The 17,452-nt window shown below is 40.5% G+C and overlaps 1 protein-coding gene across 1 annotated transcript in view; it reads right to left on the bottom strand.

Annotated features, from left to right (window-relative positions):
* Positions 1-16,585, bottom strand: part of LOC309573940 (cytosolic phospholipase A2 epsilon-like) — a gene marked incomplete at its 5' end in the record, with an annotated part of 31,837 nt that extends 15,252 nt beyond the window's left edge. Inside the window, 6 exons of the mRNA XM_082283207.1 lie at positions 5,627-5,667; positions 6,263-6,394; positions 7,079-7,215; positions 11,346-11,418; positions 16,094-16,129; positions 16,559-16,585. Coding sequence (XP_082139333.1) covers positions 5,627-5,667; positions 6,263-6,394; positions 7,079-7,215; positions 11,346-11,418; positions 16,094-16,129; positions 16,559-16,585 — 446 coding nt within the window. The remainder of the gene's footprint in view (positions 1-5,626; positions 5,668-6,262; positions 6,395-7,078; positions 7,216-11,345; positions 11,419-16,093; positions 16,130-16,558) is intronic.
* Positions 16,586-17,452: the final 867 nt, after the last annotated feature.

Raw genomic sequence — 17,452 nt, forward strand, 5'->3', positions numbered from 1 at the left:
AGGTCTCATTTAGTTCTGTACTTGATGTATGTATTTCATCTCAGCTGAAACCAGACATTACAATTCCTTCAAAATTAAATAAATGACATTGTTTTTATCAACTTAAAGTGAAAATTTATCACAACAATTAGATTTCAGCATAAACATACATGATAGTATTCACTCAAAATTGCAAAGCTCATAAACAGTTCAAAGTTTTGTTTCTAAGTCAGTATTTTCCTTTAAGAGAAAAATATGAACTGGCTAAATACAGTGCAGAACATTCAGGAAAAACTTTCCACTATAAGAAAACATCAACAACAAAACTCAAGCAAACACCTCTCGTCAAAAAAACCCAGTTATACACTTAAAAATTTTGTAAGATTTTATTTTGGAAATGTATTTGAAAAGAGTTCAAAGAACATTGGTCAGGAATTGGTAAAAATATACTCAATGTTTCCACCTGCACACAGGTAAAGGGTATAAGTGCCACTCAAGTTTTGTTTCAAACATAAATTTTTGTACTTAATTATATTTTGTGTCAAATAGTTGTAACATTACAGGACATATGGTGTCACCATCCCCAAATACTTCATTAAAAAATCAAGGAAAGCAAGAAATAGCATGATAGCTATTAAAAGACCTCAGCCTGCATAGCCTGATGGAATGAAAGTGCAAAGACAGGTAAAGATATCTCTTCAGGGAGGTAAACATCCAGTAAAGTGTAGTATTATTTGAGGTACTGGTATCAGCAAAGTATAAAGTTAGGCTCAAAGTTAGGAGGTTCAAGGCATGACCTTCAAACAGGGTGGGAGAACTGCACTGTTGTACAGAACAGAGCAGAGCTTGGAAGGCTCGTGGGAAGACCCAGAACACCTCAGTCATTAAGGACCAATGGCTGAGGTGTCTCTATTGGGTTGTCACCTCTGCTGCCACCGCTGTAAGGAAGCCCAGCTGCTGCCACTCGTTTGTTACTGCCCATGCTGCTCTTTTAACTTTTATATCCTAAATTCTAAGGCTTCTGCTAGTCACAGCAAAAGACAGATGCTTTATTTTTTAACTTTTTTTCAACCTGGTGATCCATATCCTTGTTTTAAGAAGAGCAAGGGCACTCATCTTTCTCTGAATTTTAGGAAATCAGCCGTGGCTAGAAACATAGCTGAGCTGGGTGCAGAAGAGCTCAGGTTGTCAAGGACCTTTGAATATTTTGCCTATGTTTGGAGCACTGAGTAACTTCCAGTTGTTGGGATTAGCGGACAATTTCTCTAACAACCAAGCTGCTATTAGACAGCCCTCATTACACAGACTAATGCTCCCATCCTCTTCTCCATTACAGTTTGTGATTTGTGGCCTTTTTTTATTGCAGACCTCAGTTTCACTAAGAATTGGGAGCATATTATGGCCTGCAGCAGGGAAAGACAAAAACAGACTCTGGGCATCCATCCTCACTAAAAGTATATTGAAGAAGTGCCTAAGGCTGCAGTGGACTCTATGAGCCCAAGGATCATTTCCCAACACCAACATCAAACTGCTGCCTTCTTTTTGGATTATGCTTGACTTAAAATGAAATAGGCATTTTTGTATAGGAACTTACAGCTACACAGGTTCTTATATTGCAGTTCTCATTTAGAATAGGCAACTGTGCTCCATTTCACCAGAGAATCTGTATTTTTTGATACCTATTTTGATACCTATACAAAATTTGAATTCTTTCATGTCAGATCCAGCTTTCCCTTCCTTTGGTAGCTTCCATAATAATGCAGGCTACTATTCTGAGCTTTCTGACAACCCAAGAGAAGCATGGGGGATGGTATTGTTTCAGTAAAGAAAGCTGTATTCACCTCAAAGGTTCTTTCTTGACTGAAAACTTTTGCCTTCAGTGCTCCTCCACACAGAAATACAAACAGTACATTTGGCCCCCAATGGATGGTGACTCAGCCTGAGGGTTTCTCAGCAGTGTCTAAACCAAATGGCTAGCATGGTCTGCTGGATCCCCTTCACATGAGGGGTATTTCTCAAAAAAACACAGCAGAACTACAGAAAGGAAAAAAAAATACTTTTATTTTCTAAAAATCCTGCTTTTGCCATATTTCAATAATTAATATTTAACTTTTATACAGCTTTTTGTACACCTATTTACATTTATTTGTGTTAATTGGGCTTTGTTTTAAACATAGTCTTTCACATTTGGAAAAAAAGGGAGAGGGAGCAGAGATGAAAGGTTTTGTAAGAGTGGTCCTTCATTCTTCTAAGAGTTGTTAGAGATGCACTTCCTCGGCTTGAGACATCTGAAAGATAAAAGCGGCCAGAAAGAAAATCAGAAGGTACAGCAAATATGCTGGGGCTCTCAGACCTTTCCTTGGAAACTTAAATTACCTTGCAGTTCACCAGAAGTCTCTTTGTTGCCCCGCAGTGTCAGGTGTGGGCTTCAGTAGAAGTCAGAGGGGAGAGGGATGTTGAGAGAGCGCAGCCACCGAGTCCAGCGGGACCCCGTCCCTGTAGCAACACGGATGGGCTCGTTCTGATGCTGGACTCTGCCAGTGGAGACACAGGGGAGAAAGCCCAGGTTACCACTGATAATCACCAGAAAATAACACGAAAAGCACTAAAGCACATGAATCAGCAGCCTGTGTACAACGGCCTTACCTTTTCTGTCACTGCTGCCCAAGTGCAGCAGCTCTCACGCCAGCTGGGCTCATGTTATGGGCCCAGAAAACACTGGGCAGGCATTTGCAATCCCTTGGCTTGGTTGCTGGTGAAAAGGCACTTGGAGGAAGGAGCATGCCTTCCTCTCTGTGTCGTTAGGATCAAACATCTGGCCCTCAGTGCTTGCCACTCTGCAGCACAGAGGCGAGCATTTGCTGGTACTGCAGCAGTGGCGTAAGGGTGAGGCAAAACTACAGAGGGATTCATCTTGCAGTTGTGGAAACCCACTACCAAAATGAAGCTTTTCTTTCATTTTAAATAAAATATAATGGGAATGGACGCAGGAAAAAATTTTGTACAACCCTCCAATGTATCATGAGGTAATTTTTATAACGTTCTTTTTGGTAAAAATAACACAAAACACAACCTTTGCAGTGAGGTTACAGGCAAACAAAAATAGGAGTGGCAAAGCCACTATTATAGGTGCACCCCAGGAAACATTCTTGGCCTGGGGTTACACTTCATGTGTGATATTATTCATCAGAAATGCTGGAAAGAAAGAATAAGCTAAAGCAGTAAATTTTGCAACTAGTAAAATCTAGAATGAAGATGAGGAAGAAATTTAAAATTACAGATAAATAGTATCAGGGAAAATTGCTCGTGGGATTAATTATTCATTTCAGAAATAAACTGCCATATTACACCCCCCCCCCCAAATACTTTCTTATTGTTCCCATCACAATACAGGATTTCTAGAAACTATCCCACATGCTGTACTCCTTGTTATCAGAGGGCTCTCTCCCTCTGCCAATTATCTCTAACCTCTGTCAACACTTCTCCTATCCACCAATGACAAAAAAAACTTGCCAAAACCTGCTGAGCTTGTTCAACATGGAGAGGTTGGTTTGGGTCCATAGCTTTCTGGTGATCCATCTCAACTATTTCACCTCAGTTGTTCAGACCCTTCCAGGGCTCTCTAGTTTAGCTATGCAATCCATTGTCTACAATTTTAATGGACAAATCCTTTCATTACTTACTCCTGACATCACACGTTCCAAACTGAGGGAAAAGAACACCCTTTCAATATCCTACCCATATCACAATATTTAATCAATTCATATGTGCTCAGACCATTATTCCAGACTCAGCTGATGGGCAGAACAGCATTGATCACCCCACAAATGCAAGAAGTATGAATGAGGGATAGTAGGAGAAAGGTCTATCTGCCTTCTGACAGGAAGGCCCATTTTCTCAGTCCTACTGTGACCTTACAGGGACATTCCCTCACTTCTAATGCAGCAACTTCCTGCCTTTGCATGTGGAGTTCTTCAGGCCACAACTATTACATTGGTCACTCAGGAATCATACTACAAATGAAAAAAAGTAGATCAGACACCTTCTTGCTGGAGCAACTGAGCCATGACTGTCATGCTTTTTAAAACATCTTCCTTGATACTGCAAAGGATCCTTTTTATTGGTACAGTTCCAACCATCATCTTCCAACCAGTAGAATTCCTACTCAGGCATCACTTGAAAAAATTGTCCCATATCTGACTATATTGAATACAACTCCAGGAAAAGGCACTTGGCTGCAAGGTCAGACCGAAGAGTTTGGTGCAGAGCTGATGGCACACATGCTCCAAGACAAGTTCCAGCCACCGTTCCCGTATGCAAACCCATTTGTGCACAACATCCAAGCCAGGCAACCTCCCTCGATCTCCCCCATCAAAAGATAGGATTATCAAGATTTTATGTACCAACTCCATAAGCCATCCTGTTACCTGCAAAGGAAGGAGGACCCTAGAAAGGATATTTGGGATGCCTACTAGAGCTTGCCCATTGCCATTACTGATGTTGTGACACTCCTTAGGTGTGACAGGCACCATTTGCCTTCATGCTGCTGGGCGTTTTGCCAGTTCTGGTGCACAGTAAACAACAAACAATCCACCCTGATGACTCTCCATAAGAGATTCGGAGACACTTTTGGCTCTGATAGCTGTTTTGTGTGTGAACACTGTGATATCTTTCCTTCTCCATTCTTAACACTGAGCTACTGTCCTTTCACTAGCAAGTTCTTATTTCCGCTGCTGTCAGGAATTCAAGGTGTCCACCCACATATTATCCTGCTAGGCCTCCTGAAGTGCCCCAAATGCCTTCAGAAGGTTCCAGCAGTACCATCTAAGAGCAGTACCTTCTCTAAGGTTAACGATACATTCAGTCCAATAACATGGATTGAACTAGCAACAGAAATCCTTTCAAGTGTCTTCCTCAGAGTCATGAACCATATTTTGGAGACAGACTAGAATACCCATGGTCCTGCAACAGATTCCCTTTCCAGTTCAGGTGGCGGTTTCCCAGACTCACAGCATGAATTACCTGAAACAAACACATCCTCTAAACAGTAAAACTCCACCAACATCTTTCAAGCCTATCAAGTGAAGCTACTGCTGGCTCCTCCAGCTTTCCTGGTTCCTCAGTCCTCAGACTCCCACAGTGGTCTTTGGACCTTACTTTATGCAGAATATTTGGTTCCTTTCTCTACCACAGCTCCCCATGTGTAGCCAGATGAATTGAATAGATCAGCTTATGGAAGTGTGTTTTATAATGTCATGGATTTGAAAAACCAGATTCCCCAAGAAGGGGGTAATTAAGGCACTTGGGCTTGGCACTCCTCCTAAGGGTCAAAACTTCCTGAATATTGTCATTGTCCTCATACTTCCTTGTGTATCTCATTGATTCAATGAGAAAAAAGAACAGGAAGAAGTCAGCACCCAAGAGGCAGAATTCAAACAGGGGGGGAAAAAAAAAAAATCACATTTCATATATTTGAAATCTAAAAATATGTATTCCAAAATTCCATTTTGCTACACTTCAATGATAACATATAGCTACTGCTTTTAGAGACTGTAGGTTTAAGAAGCACTATCATACATGAACCAGCTTTTCAGACTATTTTTATACTGAATATAACACTTTATTAAGAATTTAGGACTCTACTCACGTGTTCTGCAATGTGAACTCCACTTCCAGCTCCTCACGTGCCTGAAGAGAGGAGAAGAAAAAAGAAAAGATTGATTACTTATTTTTCTTCACAGCTTACATATAATTTTTAAAATATGCATTTAGAACAGAACTTAGGAAAATTCCCAGAATGTAAGAAAACCATAATGTCAGCTGAAGATATTGAATTTTAATATATTGAAAAAGCAGTTGCTAAAACTAGTTTTTTGAAATCTAAATGCTTTATAAGCATGTCTGCATGCTTAAGAACTGCTATTCTGCTAAAACAGACATTTGTTCAGATTTTGATTCCCAACACAAAAAGAATTAGCCTCTTTAATACCATTACAATTAACAGGGGCTGAAAATTCAGAATTTACACCAAGAGCCAACAAACATCCCAGAAATATTCAGAATTAAGACTCTGGATAACTAGTTCTAGCTGGTTCCATCCTAGATTTTTAGCATAGATATTTGTTCCCAACAAAAGCTAGTATAAAGCAAGCATTGAAGTCTTTCTTAGAACAGTAGCAAAATACAGTTTAAGTAGATGTTTCCTATAACGAAACACTGTAGAAGGATCTATTGAGATGGAAGGAGAGAATTTACTTTTGTTCTCACCAATTCCATTGCTCACCTGTGGATTCAGCTGAAACTTGACACGGACAGTACGTCCTACAGTGAGTTTATCTATGTCAAAGAGAACTGTGCAGAGTTCATCATCCCTGGTGACCGTGTCTTCATCACAGACCTTCAGCTCCAGCACATTCTGCACAAAGAGGTTAAGAATATAATGGAGTTATTACTATATCCAAGAGCTCTATAAGGCAGGAAAATCTCAAGACCAAGATTTCTTTCCTTGCTCCTCCAGTTTTATGGGAAGGAGGGAAAAGGAGAAAGGGGAAGAGAAAAGGGAAAGAGATTTGGGATTATTAAATGTCACATTACTGTTAACTCTATCTACAAAAAAGAAGCAGGCAGACAAGACAAGCAGGTCATGCAAAACATTCATGCATTTGTGATAAATAACTGCATCAAGTGCTTCTACATTTATTTCACAGCCTTTGGTTCTAAGTGTATAAAACAGTCATAGATACATAAAGATGGTTTAAAGGATTTTCACAATATGTAGAACTGAGTGATTTTGCTATTCTTTTTATGTGATCTTTTTCTTGGGTTTCACTTGTATATGTCAAAACTGGGGATAGGATAGTAAGGCTGTATTCTGAAGGGCATTTAATTCCTTCTTATTGCAGTATAGTAGATGTTTAAGTAGCAAATAACAGAAATAGAACAACTAATGAGGATGTAAGCAACAGGGCTTTTTTCCTGAGGAATCTTTAACACCTTCAGTGTTTGAAACTGGCTGTATATGTATTGGTTTACTGTGGTTCTGTGTAATCTAATGACGACCTGCAGACACCAAATGGTGAAAACAATTGATGTTTGTTACCTTGACACGGCGGTCGATCTTGTAGCAGAAAGCTTCATTCCAAACGGGGTTTTTGCTGTTCCTGATGGTCCTGGTCCGAACTTTCTCAGCTGAGGCAGTAGGCAGCCACAGTGTCACATAACAATCTGAAAGGGTGACTGTGGATGGGAGAAGATGAGTGCAGTTAAAACATATCCGGAGAATTACTGCACAGTGCCCATTTAACCCTAATAAGACAAAGATAGCACAGCTGGGGCTTTCTTCCTAAAATACACAGGATTAGGAGTAAATAATACAATGAAGCACTTATGCGGAAACAGACATCCTCACACATTTGCCATGCCCATTTCCACCTTTTCACTCCTAGTCAGACATACTTTTTTTTTTAATGTTGTTTTAGGTTTGAAATGGCACTGTCCTCCACATACAGTACATGCTGCATTTAGCTTTATCTTCATGATTAGCCAAGTGGCTGGGACAGGCAACACACCTCACATCCTTCAATCTGGGCTATAGAGAGACTTGTCTTCTATAATTTCTTCCTCAGATTTGGTGTCTTAACTTAAAGAAAGCCTTTAATAAGTGCTGGCTTAAGTGAAGAACAACAGATTTTTTTGACAAAAGGTGTTCTCCCATCAAAGCTGGTAAGTTTGATTTCCTTATCACAAATCAGAAAGTGCCAATTCCTTATTCATTCATATATTTGACAAAGTTTTTAGAAGTTGTGTCTTTCTCAGCAGTTCGTTCAGAAAACAAAACCAGTTTCATCACTATAATTAAATTACTAATTGTTCAATTCCTTCCTACTATTTTATCTCCAGACTGGAAAGGTGCTGCTGCCACTTGTATCTGGGAAAGGAAGCCATGAGTGCCAATGAAGACATCAGCTTCTCCTATATTCTGAGTCCTCAAGTTTGGAGGGAGAACTCCAGGGAGTGAGACTTAACAGAAGGATGAGACAGGCGCTGATGGCCTTTCTCTCACACCTGTAATTCAATCTCCCTATTTCACATTAGCAATGCTCAACCAATCACCTGGTTCTTACAACAACCTCGTGAATCAGAGGAGCCAAATAATTCAGCTCATAGTCAATCCCTGCGTCATGCTCGAAACGTGTAACAGTGTTATTACATCATATTAAGAACAATTACTTCATGTATTTCCTCTTTGTCTTTCAGTAACAATCACAGATTTAGGTTTTCCTACCAGCCAAATTGTACCTTTATTGTGTAGTTAACCATGCTATCACAATCAGCAAAATCTGGGTAATGACTGTGGGAAGGAAAGCATTTCCAGAAAGAAGCCTAAGCCACACCTGATCAGAAGACTGTGACTGATCAGATGTTCAGCAGAGGCACAAAATGTAAGCAGATAAAAATGCAAATGGTTAATGGTGATGCTACAGTTTCCATTTGCAAAGAGGATGAGACACACCGATTACTCCACAGTGGCAATATAAGGATTACGCAAATAAGTACATTGAGAAAAGTTGAATTTCTTGGAACTGTTCAAGACCATCCCCCAACCCTGGATAGGGCTTTGATCAACCTGATCTAGTGGAAGGTGTCCCTGCTCCTGGCAGGGGGGTCAGAACTTTAAGGTCTCTTCCAACCCAAAGCATTCTATGATTCTATGCTTTGCCCCAGATCCCACATTGCAGTCCATGTCAGGATCCAAAACATGGTCTAGATTTTCAGGTCTCTACTCAATTCTATTAAAATTATCTGGTTCTGAAATACCAGTATCCCTACTTCTAAATACTTCTAAAGCATTTTTATTTTTCACTGTAAAGTAAATAGGAACATGAGAGTCAATGAACAAGAAGAAAGGTTCACTTCAATAAATCAATCAAAACCAATAATGAGAAAATGTATGGAAAAAAAATAAATTGACATAGGGAACAGCAAGATTTAACCAGTAAAACTGGAAATCTCAGGTGGAGGAAATAAATGCTAGCTCTGAATTGTAGCAAGCATTATAATTTTACCATTAGAAACAGGTTGAAAAGGGACATTTTCCCATAGCTGAAAATACAGAGGTTGCAAGGAAAACTAGCTGAAGTGTTTGCCTTTCTGATGCCTCAGAAAAAGAAAACACTGCATGAAGTAGCCTTCCCACTGCAGGCAAAGAAATGGACAGTTTTTTCACAATAATATCAGTTTCTTCAGACAATAAATTTTCTGTTAAGAAAATACGCTTTCTGTAAAGCTTACAAATCTCTCTGCCAGATACACTTTAAATAAATTATTGTGATGCCCAAGTTCTGAATTTGGGGCATCTCAAGGGGATCAAGATATGATATTCATCTGCTCTTGAGACTAGAATGCCAAGTAAGAAAGCCATATGGTTTGGCAGACATGCCAACAGGTTTAGCAAAAAAAGACCTCATGATTCTCTGTGATAAGGAGTGACTGTGGGGAAGCTGCCCTGAGAAGGACAGCCACAAGGAAATTAAACACAGACAGGCAGTATAGAAGTACAGGGACACAGAAACGCACACTCAGTTGTTCATGTGGATGCAATTGCACTGGTGGCCTAGTCAGAGCACGTATTTGGCTGGTGCAAAACACCATTTAGGCATTTTAAAATTTGGATTTTGATAAATAAAAAGTTGTGCATACAACTGTAAGCTCACAGAATGTGTGCTTCTGTACATAAAAATAGGACTTAAAGAAACTCCTAGTTTTATACCTTATAAGGTGATCTCACTTTGTCTAATGAACCACAGGAAAAAGAGAAATAAGCACAGTAGTAATACATTGTGGAAGATGCTTAAGCAACCCAGAATACTACAGGTAAGCGCAGCAGGGATTTTTTCCCTGATAGTAATCAGTCTTTCAAAAATACTGTTGTTAAGCACAACTTCCATGTGATCTAACCACATCCCTCCTGCCAGAAACCACCAAATCCAGCCTCTGGTAAGTTTTCCCTCTACTCTTGATCCATCACACAAGTTAAAATCTCACAATATAGATTACATTAACTAAAATGTTGTTGGGAACTATGATGTGCTGCATGAAATTCTGAGCTTACCAAAAGAGAATTTATTTTGAGCCATGTTCAGCAAGATTTTGGGAAACATAGTGTGGAAGTTTTCTGTTTATGTCTTTTAATTCAGGTGGTCTTTAGGCTTTACTTTTCTTATTCTCTTTTGTCTTTACTTCACCTTTTTGTTACATGCCTTTCCAACCTCTTTAAACAGATGTTTCATCATTCATATTTCTCCATGAAAGTAATTCAGTGGCGTAATTGCATTTGGAAAGGCACCTGAACAAGTCTCAGTGCACCTAGAAGAGTGGGTTACTGAGGACCCACATCTGTGGAATGGAAATTGTGAGGAAGATCTTCAGTGAATTGGAAAATTAAACCGGTTCCTCCCCTGGGTGAGTCAGTGTCAGATGTAAAAAGCGACCAAGCTGTTTTTTTCCATCTTTTGCAAGTCTCATTCTCCCTCTGAGGATATTAATTTTAAATTTGCTATCACACGCTCTGGTTCAACGAGCTGTTGCCCACTAGTCTGCAGAGGCAGAGAAGGTGAATTGTTACAGGGCTTCCTCAACTGGATATCACCAGACTCAGTAGACTTTCCTACTGCAGAGATTCCTTCTGTCCTGGGCTCTTCTCACTATTAACTCCTGTGATCTGGCTATGACACCTTTCTTTTGAAATCTCTATTCTAGATAGCCCTTCTTCACTTCCCCTCACTATCCCTCACTTAAACTTCTGTCAAGCGCTGAGAGTAGTGCTCTGTTAATTTTTTTCTGACTTTTAAACAGCTCCATTCTGTAGGTTAAATAAATTCCAAGACACACTGGATTTTATCATCACTTCCTGCATATGTACAAAGTCTGCAGAGGTAATTGAATGTTTTTGCTTGTACTTCTGTTGTTTTCATAGGCTTTCCTGCTACAGCTGATGTTATATCTGCATTACCAGTTCCTCCTTTCTTCCATCCAGAAATTCTGCAGGAAATACTCAGGTTTCTTACTAAAAATACAAGGATTTTCACTGTTTACAGACCAGACCTCAGATCAGCAGCTGATATCAGAAGGGTAGGAAATACATCTCATACAGTAAGATATGAAAAAAAGACATCAAATGCATCACCTTGCTTGAGTCAATCTCTTTAAGAGGAGACAGCAATGCTTCAGCATCAAAATAAAAACAATCCTTGCAAGCTTACAGCAATACATGCTTTTATTCCTACACAATTTGAGAACAGTAACACTGCCCAAATATTTTCTTTAAAAAATTATGAGAACCACCCAACAATAGTAGAAGTACTCACGCAAGTCTGCCTTCCGGACATTCCTCACTCTTAGTATTTTTACAGTGAGCAAGTTGAAAGGAGATACTGGTGCCTGCACAAAAATTCAGAAAAGGAAAAAAGGAAGAAAAAGATGACATTATTATTATTATAGTCTGTAGTCACAGACTACTGTAACCCTGAAGTTCTAAGGACGTAGATAGAACAAGGTTTTCGAGGTTGAGCCAATACAATTTATCAAATCAAGTGGAGCAGTCAAAAATCTGTAAAAATTTTTGGCACAGAACTCTCTTCGGGCCTGAAGTAGAAGCAACATACTTCAAAATCACTTGAGCTGACAATAGGTGCCAAGAGTTTGATTTGATAAAGATCACGTCTTCCTATCATTGCTCCCTTATTATCACAATAAATACCCCTACAGCACACGTGTGGGTGTCCTCACCTCTTACAGTTCCTGCAATGGAACAGATTGTCTCTGGGACACCAAACACTGTCACAGGAGCTGTGAAATAGAGCTGTCTGCCATGCACCAGCACAAGCTCCTAAACATAGCCAAAGACGCCAGAAATGCAGCTGACAGCAATGAGATACTTCTCATGAAGACTCCAGTGGACCTCTGATCTTCAGCTCTGATCCCCAGCAGAAAGCTACAAAAATCATCCCAGAGCTGATCTTGGGGATTAACTCACAACTCCACTAGATATCAGAAACGTTGGGCTCCGAGACATTAAGTCTATAATAACTCATATCCTCCACAGCTCATACTAATGAATCTTCGTATTCCCCAGGCTATAAATTAACCTTTTCCCCATTTCACCTTGCAGATAACTGTTTAACATCTTACTCTCTCTCACACACTATCCCCTCTATTTCATATATACCATCTTTCATTTTAAAGCCAATGTATGTACAGATATCATTTCTCTCAACACTTGCTCAAATTGATACTTAGCTTTGCACTTACTGGTCCTGTTTTAGAACAGAAACAGGTTTTATTGTGCCCAAAACTTATCTAATCTTTCTATCTGTACCAGATGGTAAGAACAAGATACTAATACAGACTGGGGAATGAGAGGCTGGAAAGCAGCACTGTGGAATGGGACCTGTGGGTCCTGTGCTATGGCAAGTTGATCATGAGTCAGCAGTGCCCTGGCAGCCAGGAGGGCCAACCATGCCCTGGGGGCATCAGGCACAGCTTTGCCAGCCGGGCAAGGGAGGGGATTGTCCCGATCTGTTCTGCACTGGGCCTCACCTTGAGTGCTGGGGGCAGTTTTAGGTGCCACAACAAAAGAAAGACATTAAACTATTAGAGAATGTGCAAAGGAGGGCTACAAAGATGGTGAAGGACCTTGAGGGGAAGCCATATGAGGAGCGGCTGAGGTCACTTGGTCTGTTCAGCCTGGAGGAGACTGAGGGGAGACCTTATTGCAGTCTGCAGCTTCCTCATGAGGGGAAGGGGAGGGGCAGACATTGAATAGAGAAGAATGGACTTGAGCAGAAGTTCCCCATGCCATGGAAATGCTATTAGTTACTGGGCTTGACACCATTTTAAAGGAATAACCTTGGCTCAGCTCTTGGAAAACAAACATGTAGACCTTTACTTTGTGAATCTCAAGTGGATAGTGACATCTCCCTGCAGCCAAGTGCCACATGGAGATAGCAGCTATGAAAATTGTTTCTGTTCTCAGCTGTCCCTGTTACCTGGATGAACTTATTTATGCAATTCCTTGCTCAGCTCTTATAATTCCATTCTGGCGTATCTTACTCTCCAAACTTACAGAATCAATCCTCATTGCTTCACTCTGGGTTGTGGAGTTCATTCCCATACTAGAGTCTTTGAAGTCAGACCTCACAACTCCTAACTTTTAGGTGCCTGAATGCTTTACCGAGTCTAGCTCTCAGCGACTCGCTCAAAGTCACACAGAAAAACTTGTCCTAAACAGGATAATCTGCCAGCAATTGGCAAGGACTTCCACATCCTTCCCTTTAATGTGATGATGTCCATATCACAGGCTAGGTGAGTTCTGCGGCCAGAAGCCTCCCAGGCCAGTTATTACATACACCTCAACTTTCAGCTTCTATATTTATTTCATCTGAGACATGATTCTTACATCATAAACCGGAAACACAAGCCAGGCATTTTAATAATCACTTTTGAAACTACTTAAATACATGAGGCTGCAAATGCAAGACTTGGTCACACTGTCCTACGTCAGATAAAAATTCAATTAAGTCCTGTGGCACACTTGCGCAATCCTCACATATCTAGTCCAAGGGAAGTCAGTAGGAGTGTCCACATACATGAGTACTCATCCATTTGAATGAGTTATATAACTGGTCTCTAAAACTGCTCTATTTAAGTAAAATTCCAAGCTTAAAAGTCTTTCAAAGAACTTTTTTCTTGAGGAGATGAGAGTGAAACTCATACAACATTCCCAAGTTACATCAAGAGAAAAGGCAGTTATCAAAGCGCATATCTATTTGGGGAAGAGCACTCTTCCCTTAACTTTCTCATCAAAAAGGAATAGAAATCTCATCATTACTTTAAAAACTGTGAAAAACAACAAAGAAATCACTCACCCTGTCAGAAAGAGTGGCAGGGCTTTAAAACACAGATCACTGCCTTGCTTCTGACCTGGGTCAGGTATGTGGCACCTTTTAACTTCAAAGAGTTTTGAAGCCTCAAAGGCAGGCAGGATTTCATTACATTACTATGTTTACCACCTCAGGCAAGGTCAAATGCATAAGAAACACTTTTCCTTGTACTGCTATTTTGTTTTTATTTCACCCATTTAAAATACCCCATAGCTGGGTCTTATTAAGTCAGTAGAAGTCCCTGAGTTTGTTTCAGAATAAAAACAAATGGAGCAGCACTGACTCGATGGCTGTTCCTTTCCAAGAGCTATGCAAAATTTCTGTGGCTTCAGACTGCAATTTTCATGTGGGGCTTTTTTTTTCCCCTCTTCCTGTTTGCAGCTCCACAGCTGAATGCATGTGTTAGAATGAATCCAAATCTTGTAAGAGAAACCAGGTCAAGTACTCCCACCATTCAACATGGTTTTTTTCCTCAAGATCACACCAGCCTTTATCAGTTTGATATGGTACAGTAATTTGTGTGATCTAAAAAGTGTTACTTTTTTGACTGTCAGCATGAGGGCACACCCAAATTTTCTCACCAAATTTTTATTCTCACAATTTTTTTCTCACCAAATAAAGCTGCTCAAATTGTAATCCCACACATCCTATCAGTTGGACTGAAAGTCACTCTGACAATGAAAATTCATTTCCTTAACTGAGCCACTGAGTAACAAAAAGCAACTCAGGTATACTAGGCTTATTTACTTACCATAAAGATCAACTTTCATGGGGAAAAAAAAAAAAGGAAAAAAGAAGAAAAAAGTTCAGGTCCTTCCTGAATTTTATGTCTGTAAACCTTGGAGATTCAGGGCAGAAAAAAGGGTCTCTTGGTCCTGCTCTAAATTGTAGATATTGTGTTCAGGTCGATTCTGCCACCCTAAATACCCTAAAGATAAGAGTAACAATCTAAAGCCATGCAATTGTACAGGTCTCACACCTAGGGACCTACTAGCAATGTAAAAAGCACTACGGATAAAAAAAACCCCAGACTGATTCTCTAAAAACAGTCTAGGACTCAAGAATTTTTATGATTCTAGCATATCTCTTAGGGCTGCACGACTGTACACAGAGACCTAAACATCATTTTAAAAGCTAGCATTTGAAGAAATTTTGCAAAGTCTTTACCACAGCATTTCACTTCGAACAGAGAAAACAAGTGACTCTCAGGCACAAACAGGCATCAGATACTATTTAAAACACCAAACTTTCACAAGGCAAACTGAATTTACTACCATTTAAAAGATTCTCTGTATCACTCTGATTTCCCTACGCGGATGCAAAGCTGGGAAACCACCACATCACTGAATGAGGGGCAAAAGCCAGATCCCCAGAGACTTGCAACTGATACTGGCAGCCCCAAACCCACTGCAAGTGTCAGAAGAGAGCCCTATCCTGCTGCCACTGCCATTGTTCCCATTCAGTGGCTCATAGAAGCTTATCTGATATATTTTCCTTTATGCTAATACCTCTTAACATAAATGTCTGCTAATTGCCCAGCAAGTTTTCATTGGCCTGTGCAAAGAATTAATTCTCAATTCAGCCTTTACAAAACACCTTTTGCTCTTTTTTCACCTTCAGAGGAGTTTGGGCACTACTCCCACTCCTACTAGGCTGATGCGATCAGGCTTGTCAGGAGGCTGAACACACCACGTTTATTCCAGTTTTACCTGTAAACACCATGCTGCACAGAGAATTGCAAGGTCTAGGACTGATCATTACACTGCAAAGAAAGGCTGCAAGGACTACCAGAGCACTAAGAACAACTGAAAGACCAATTTAAAAGTTCTTCTTAAAAAGAAATAAAATATAAGAAAAGGGAGTATTTCACCCAAAGAAATCAAAACACAAAAGAAAGGAGGAATTAAAAAATTAATATAGGTGAAATACAAACCAGCCCAGATAAAGTGCAACACTGACAGCACAAGCATCAGACACCAACAGAGGCCAGACTATTCAGAGCTTATGGAAAGCCATGGCAATATTTCATCTACAGAGCTGAAGTCGCAGCTCACAATGCTCAGTAAACTCTGCAACAGTTTTCCCCCGAGCCATTGAATTCCTAAAATTTTTTCTGGTAATCTACATTCAGCACTGGACAGCATTTAATGAAGGGCCAGCTAATTGCTACCTACCGTTCTCACCGCTGGTGCTGAGGTGTTCGTAAAAGTCTAGGAAAAACAACACAAGGCAAAGTTAAGAAAACTAAACTACATGTTAAATGCTTACTTTGATAGTCAAAACATCTCACGTTCAAGGACATATTTAGAGCTGTGTTCTTTAACGACATCATCACGTGCTTTACCAATCACCATCACAACTCTCTGCCAGCTTCTTATTTCCTTTTTTGTTTAGAGGGAAGCACAATAAACAACACTGTTAGCCCTAAAAGGTAGCTTGAAAATACAGGCATGCCATGAGGTTCTGTAGAAGCCTAGACTAGGAAAGCTATCCTTGCACCAAGATCTGAGGAACAGCAAACTCCATTTCCCTGGATTGTCCATACAACTCAAACCACTCGTTCTCCTCTGTGATCAACTTCACTGCAATACCAGACAATTTTACCCACTTTACACCTGCTATCACCTTCTTTTGCTTACCTCACTTGTACTTAAATTTGATCCCATTGCAGCCCCAGTTGCATGTAAGTCCAATGTTAAAAGTTACCGAGTCGTACGGCCAGCAGGAACTCCTCATGCAGGTTAGGGGTGGAGAAATAGGGATTTTATGACGAGGCTCTCCTGCCCCACCCCCTGATTATTTCCAGTCATTAGGCAGTCCCCTCCCTGCTTCCTGCAGCCTATTAGAGCACCTCAACTGAGTCAGCAGAATGAAGAGCAATTCGTTTTCTACCCACTGTGATGTTTGGGGGGAATGCTGAAGCCCCTTTCTGAGCCCAGGCATTGCTCTCTTGAAATACTACTGGTAATGAAAAGTTTTGTGTTTATGCAGCAGCTCTAGCCCCCAAGCAAAGTGCTTTTGACTCATTAAATCACAGCTCTCTGAGTATCACTACACTGCCGCCATGATGCTGCAGGGTAGTAGAGAGAGATGCCAGGAGCTTCTTTCCAAACCATAAACTCAAATACCTGTAGCAGTCTTCCCATAGCAGCACAGTTCGGGGAGGTAAGCCCTGCAGTTCAGCAAGGTGACTCCATTGTGCTGCCACCACTGAGTGGCTGCAGCACCCACACTCCCCTGAAGCTACTTTGGGCATCTCTGTGCTACATTTAGCAACCTCAACACATGCTGAATATTCTTTGCCTGGATATCCATTGTATATACAGGAAAAAAGTTAATCCATGTCCAGAAATCTTGCAGTTTGATATTAAATCAAACAAGAGGGAAGGGAGGAGCTATAGGCAGCAGGTGATACTTGGGAGTGGAAGGGTGAGGCAGGAGAGAGATTTGTGCTCTCCTGCGTGGGCCCAGAGAGCACAGCACTTCACTCATCCTCAGAGCTTACTTCAACGGGTTTTGCGTGTGGTGGCTCT

Source organism: Coloeus monedula (genome assembly GCF_965178545.1).
Source record: "Coloeus monedula genome assembly, chromosome: 6".
In the NCBI taxonomy this organism is placed as follows: Eukaryota; Metazoa; Chordata; class Aves; order Passeriformes; family Corvidae; genus Coloeus; species Coloeus monedula.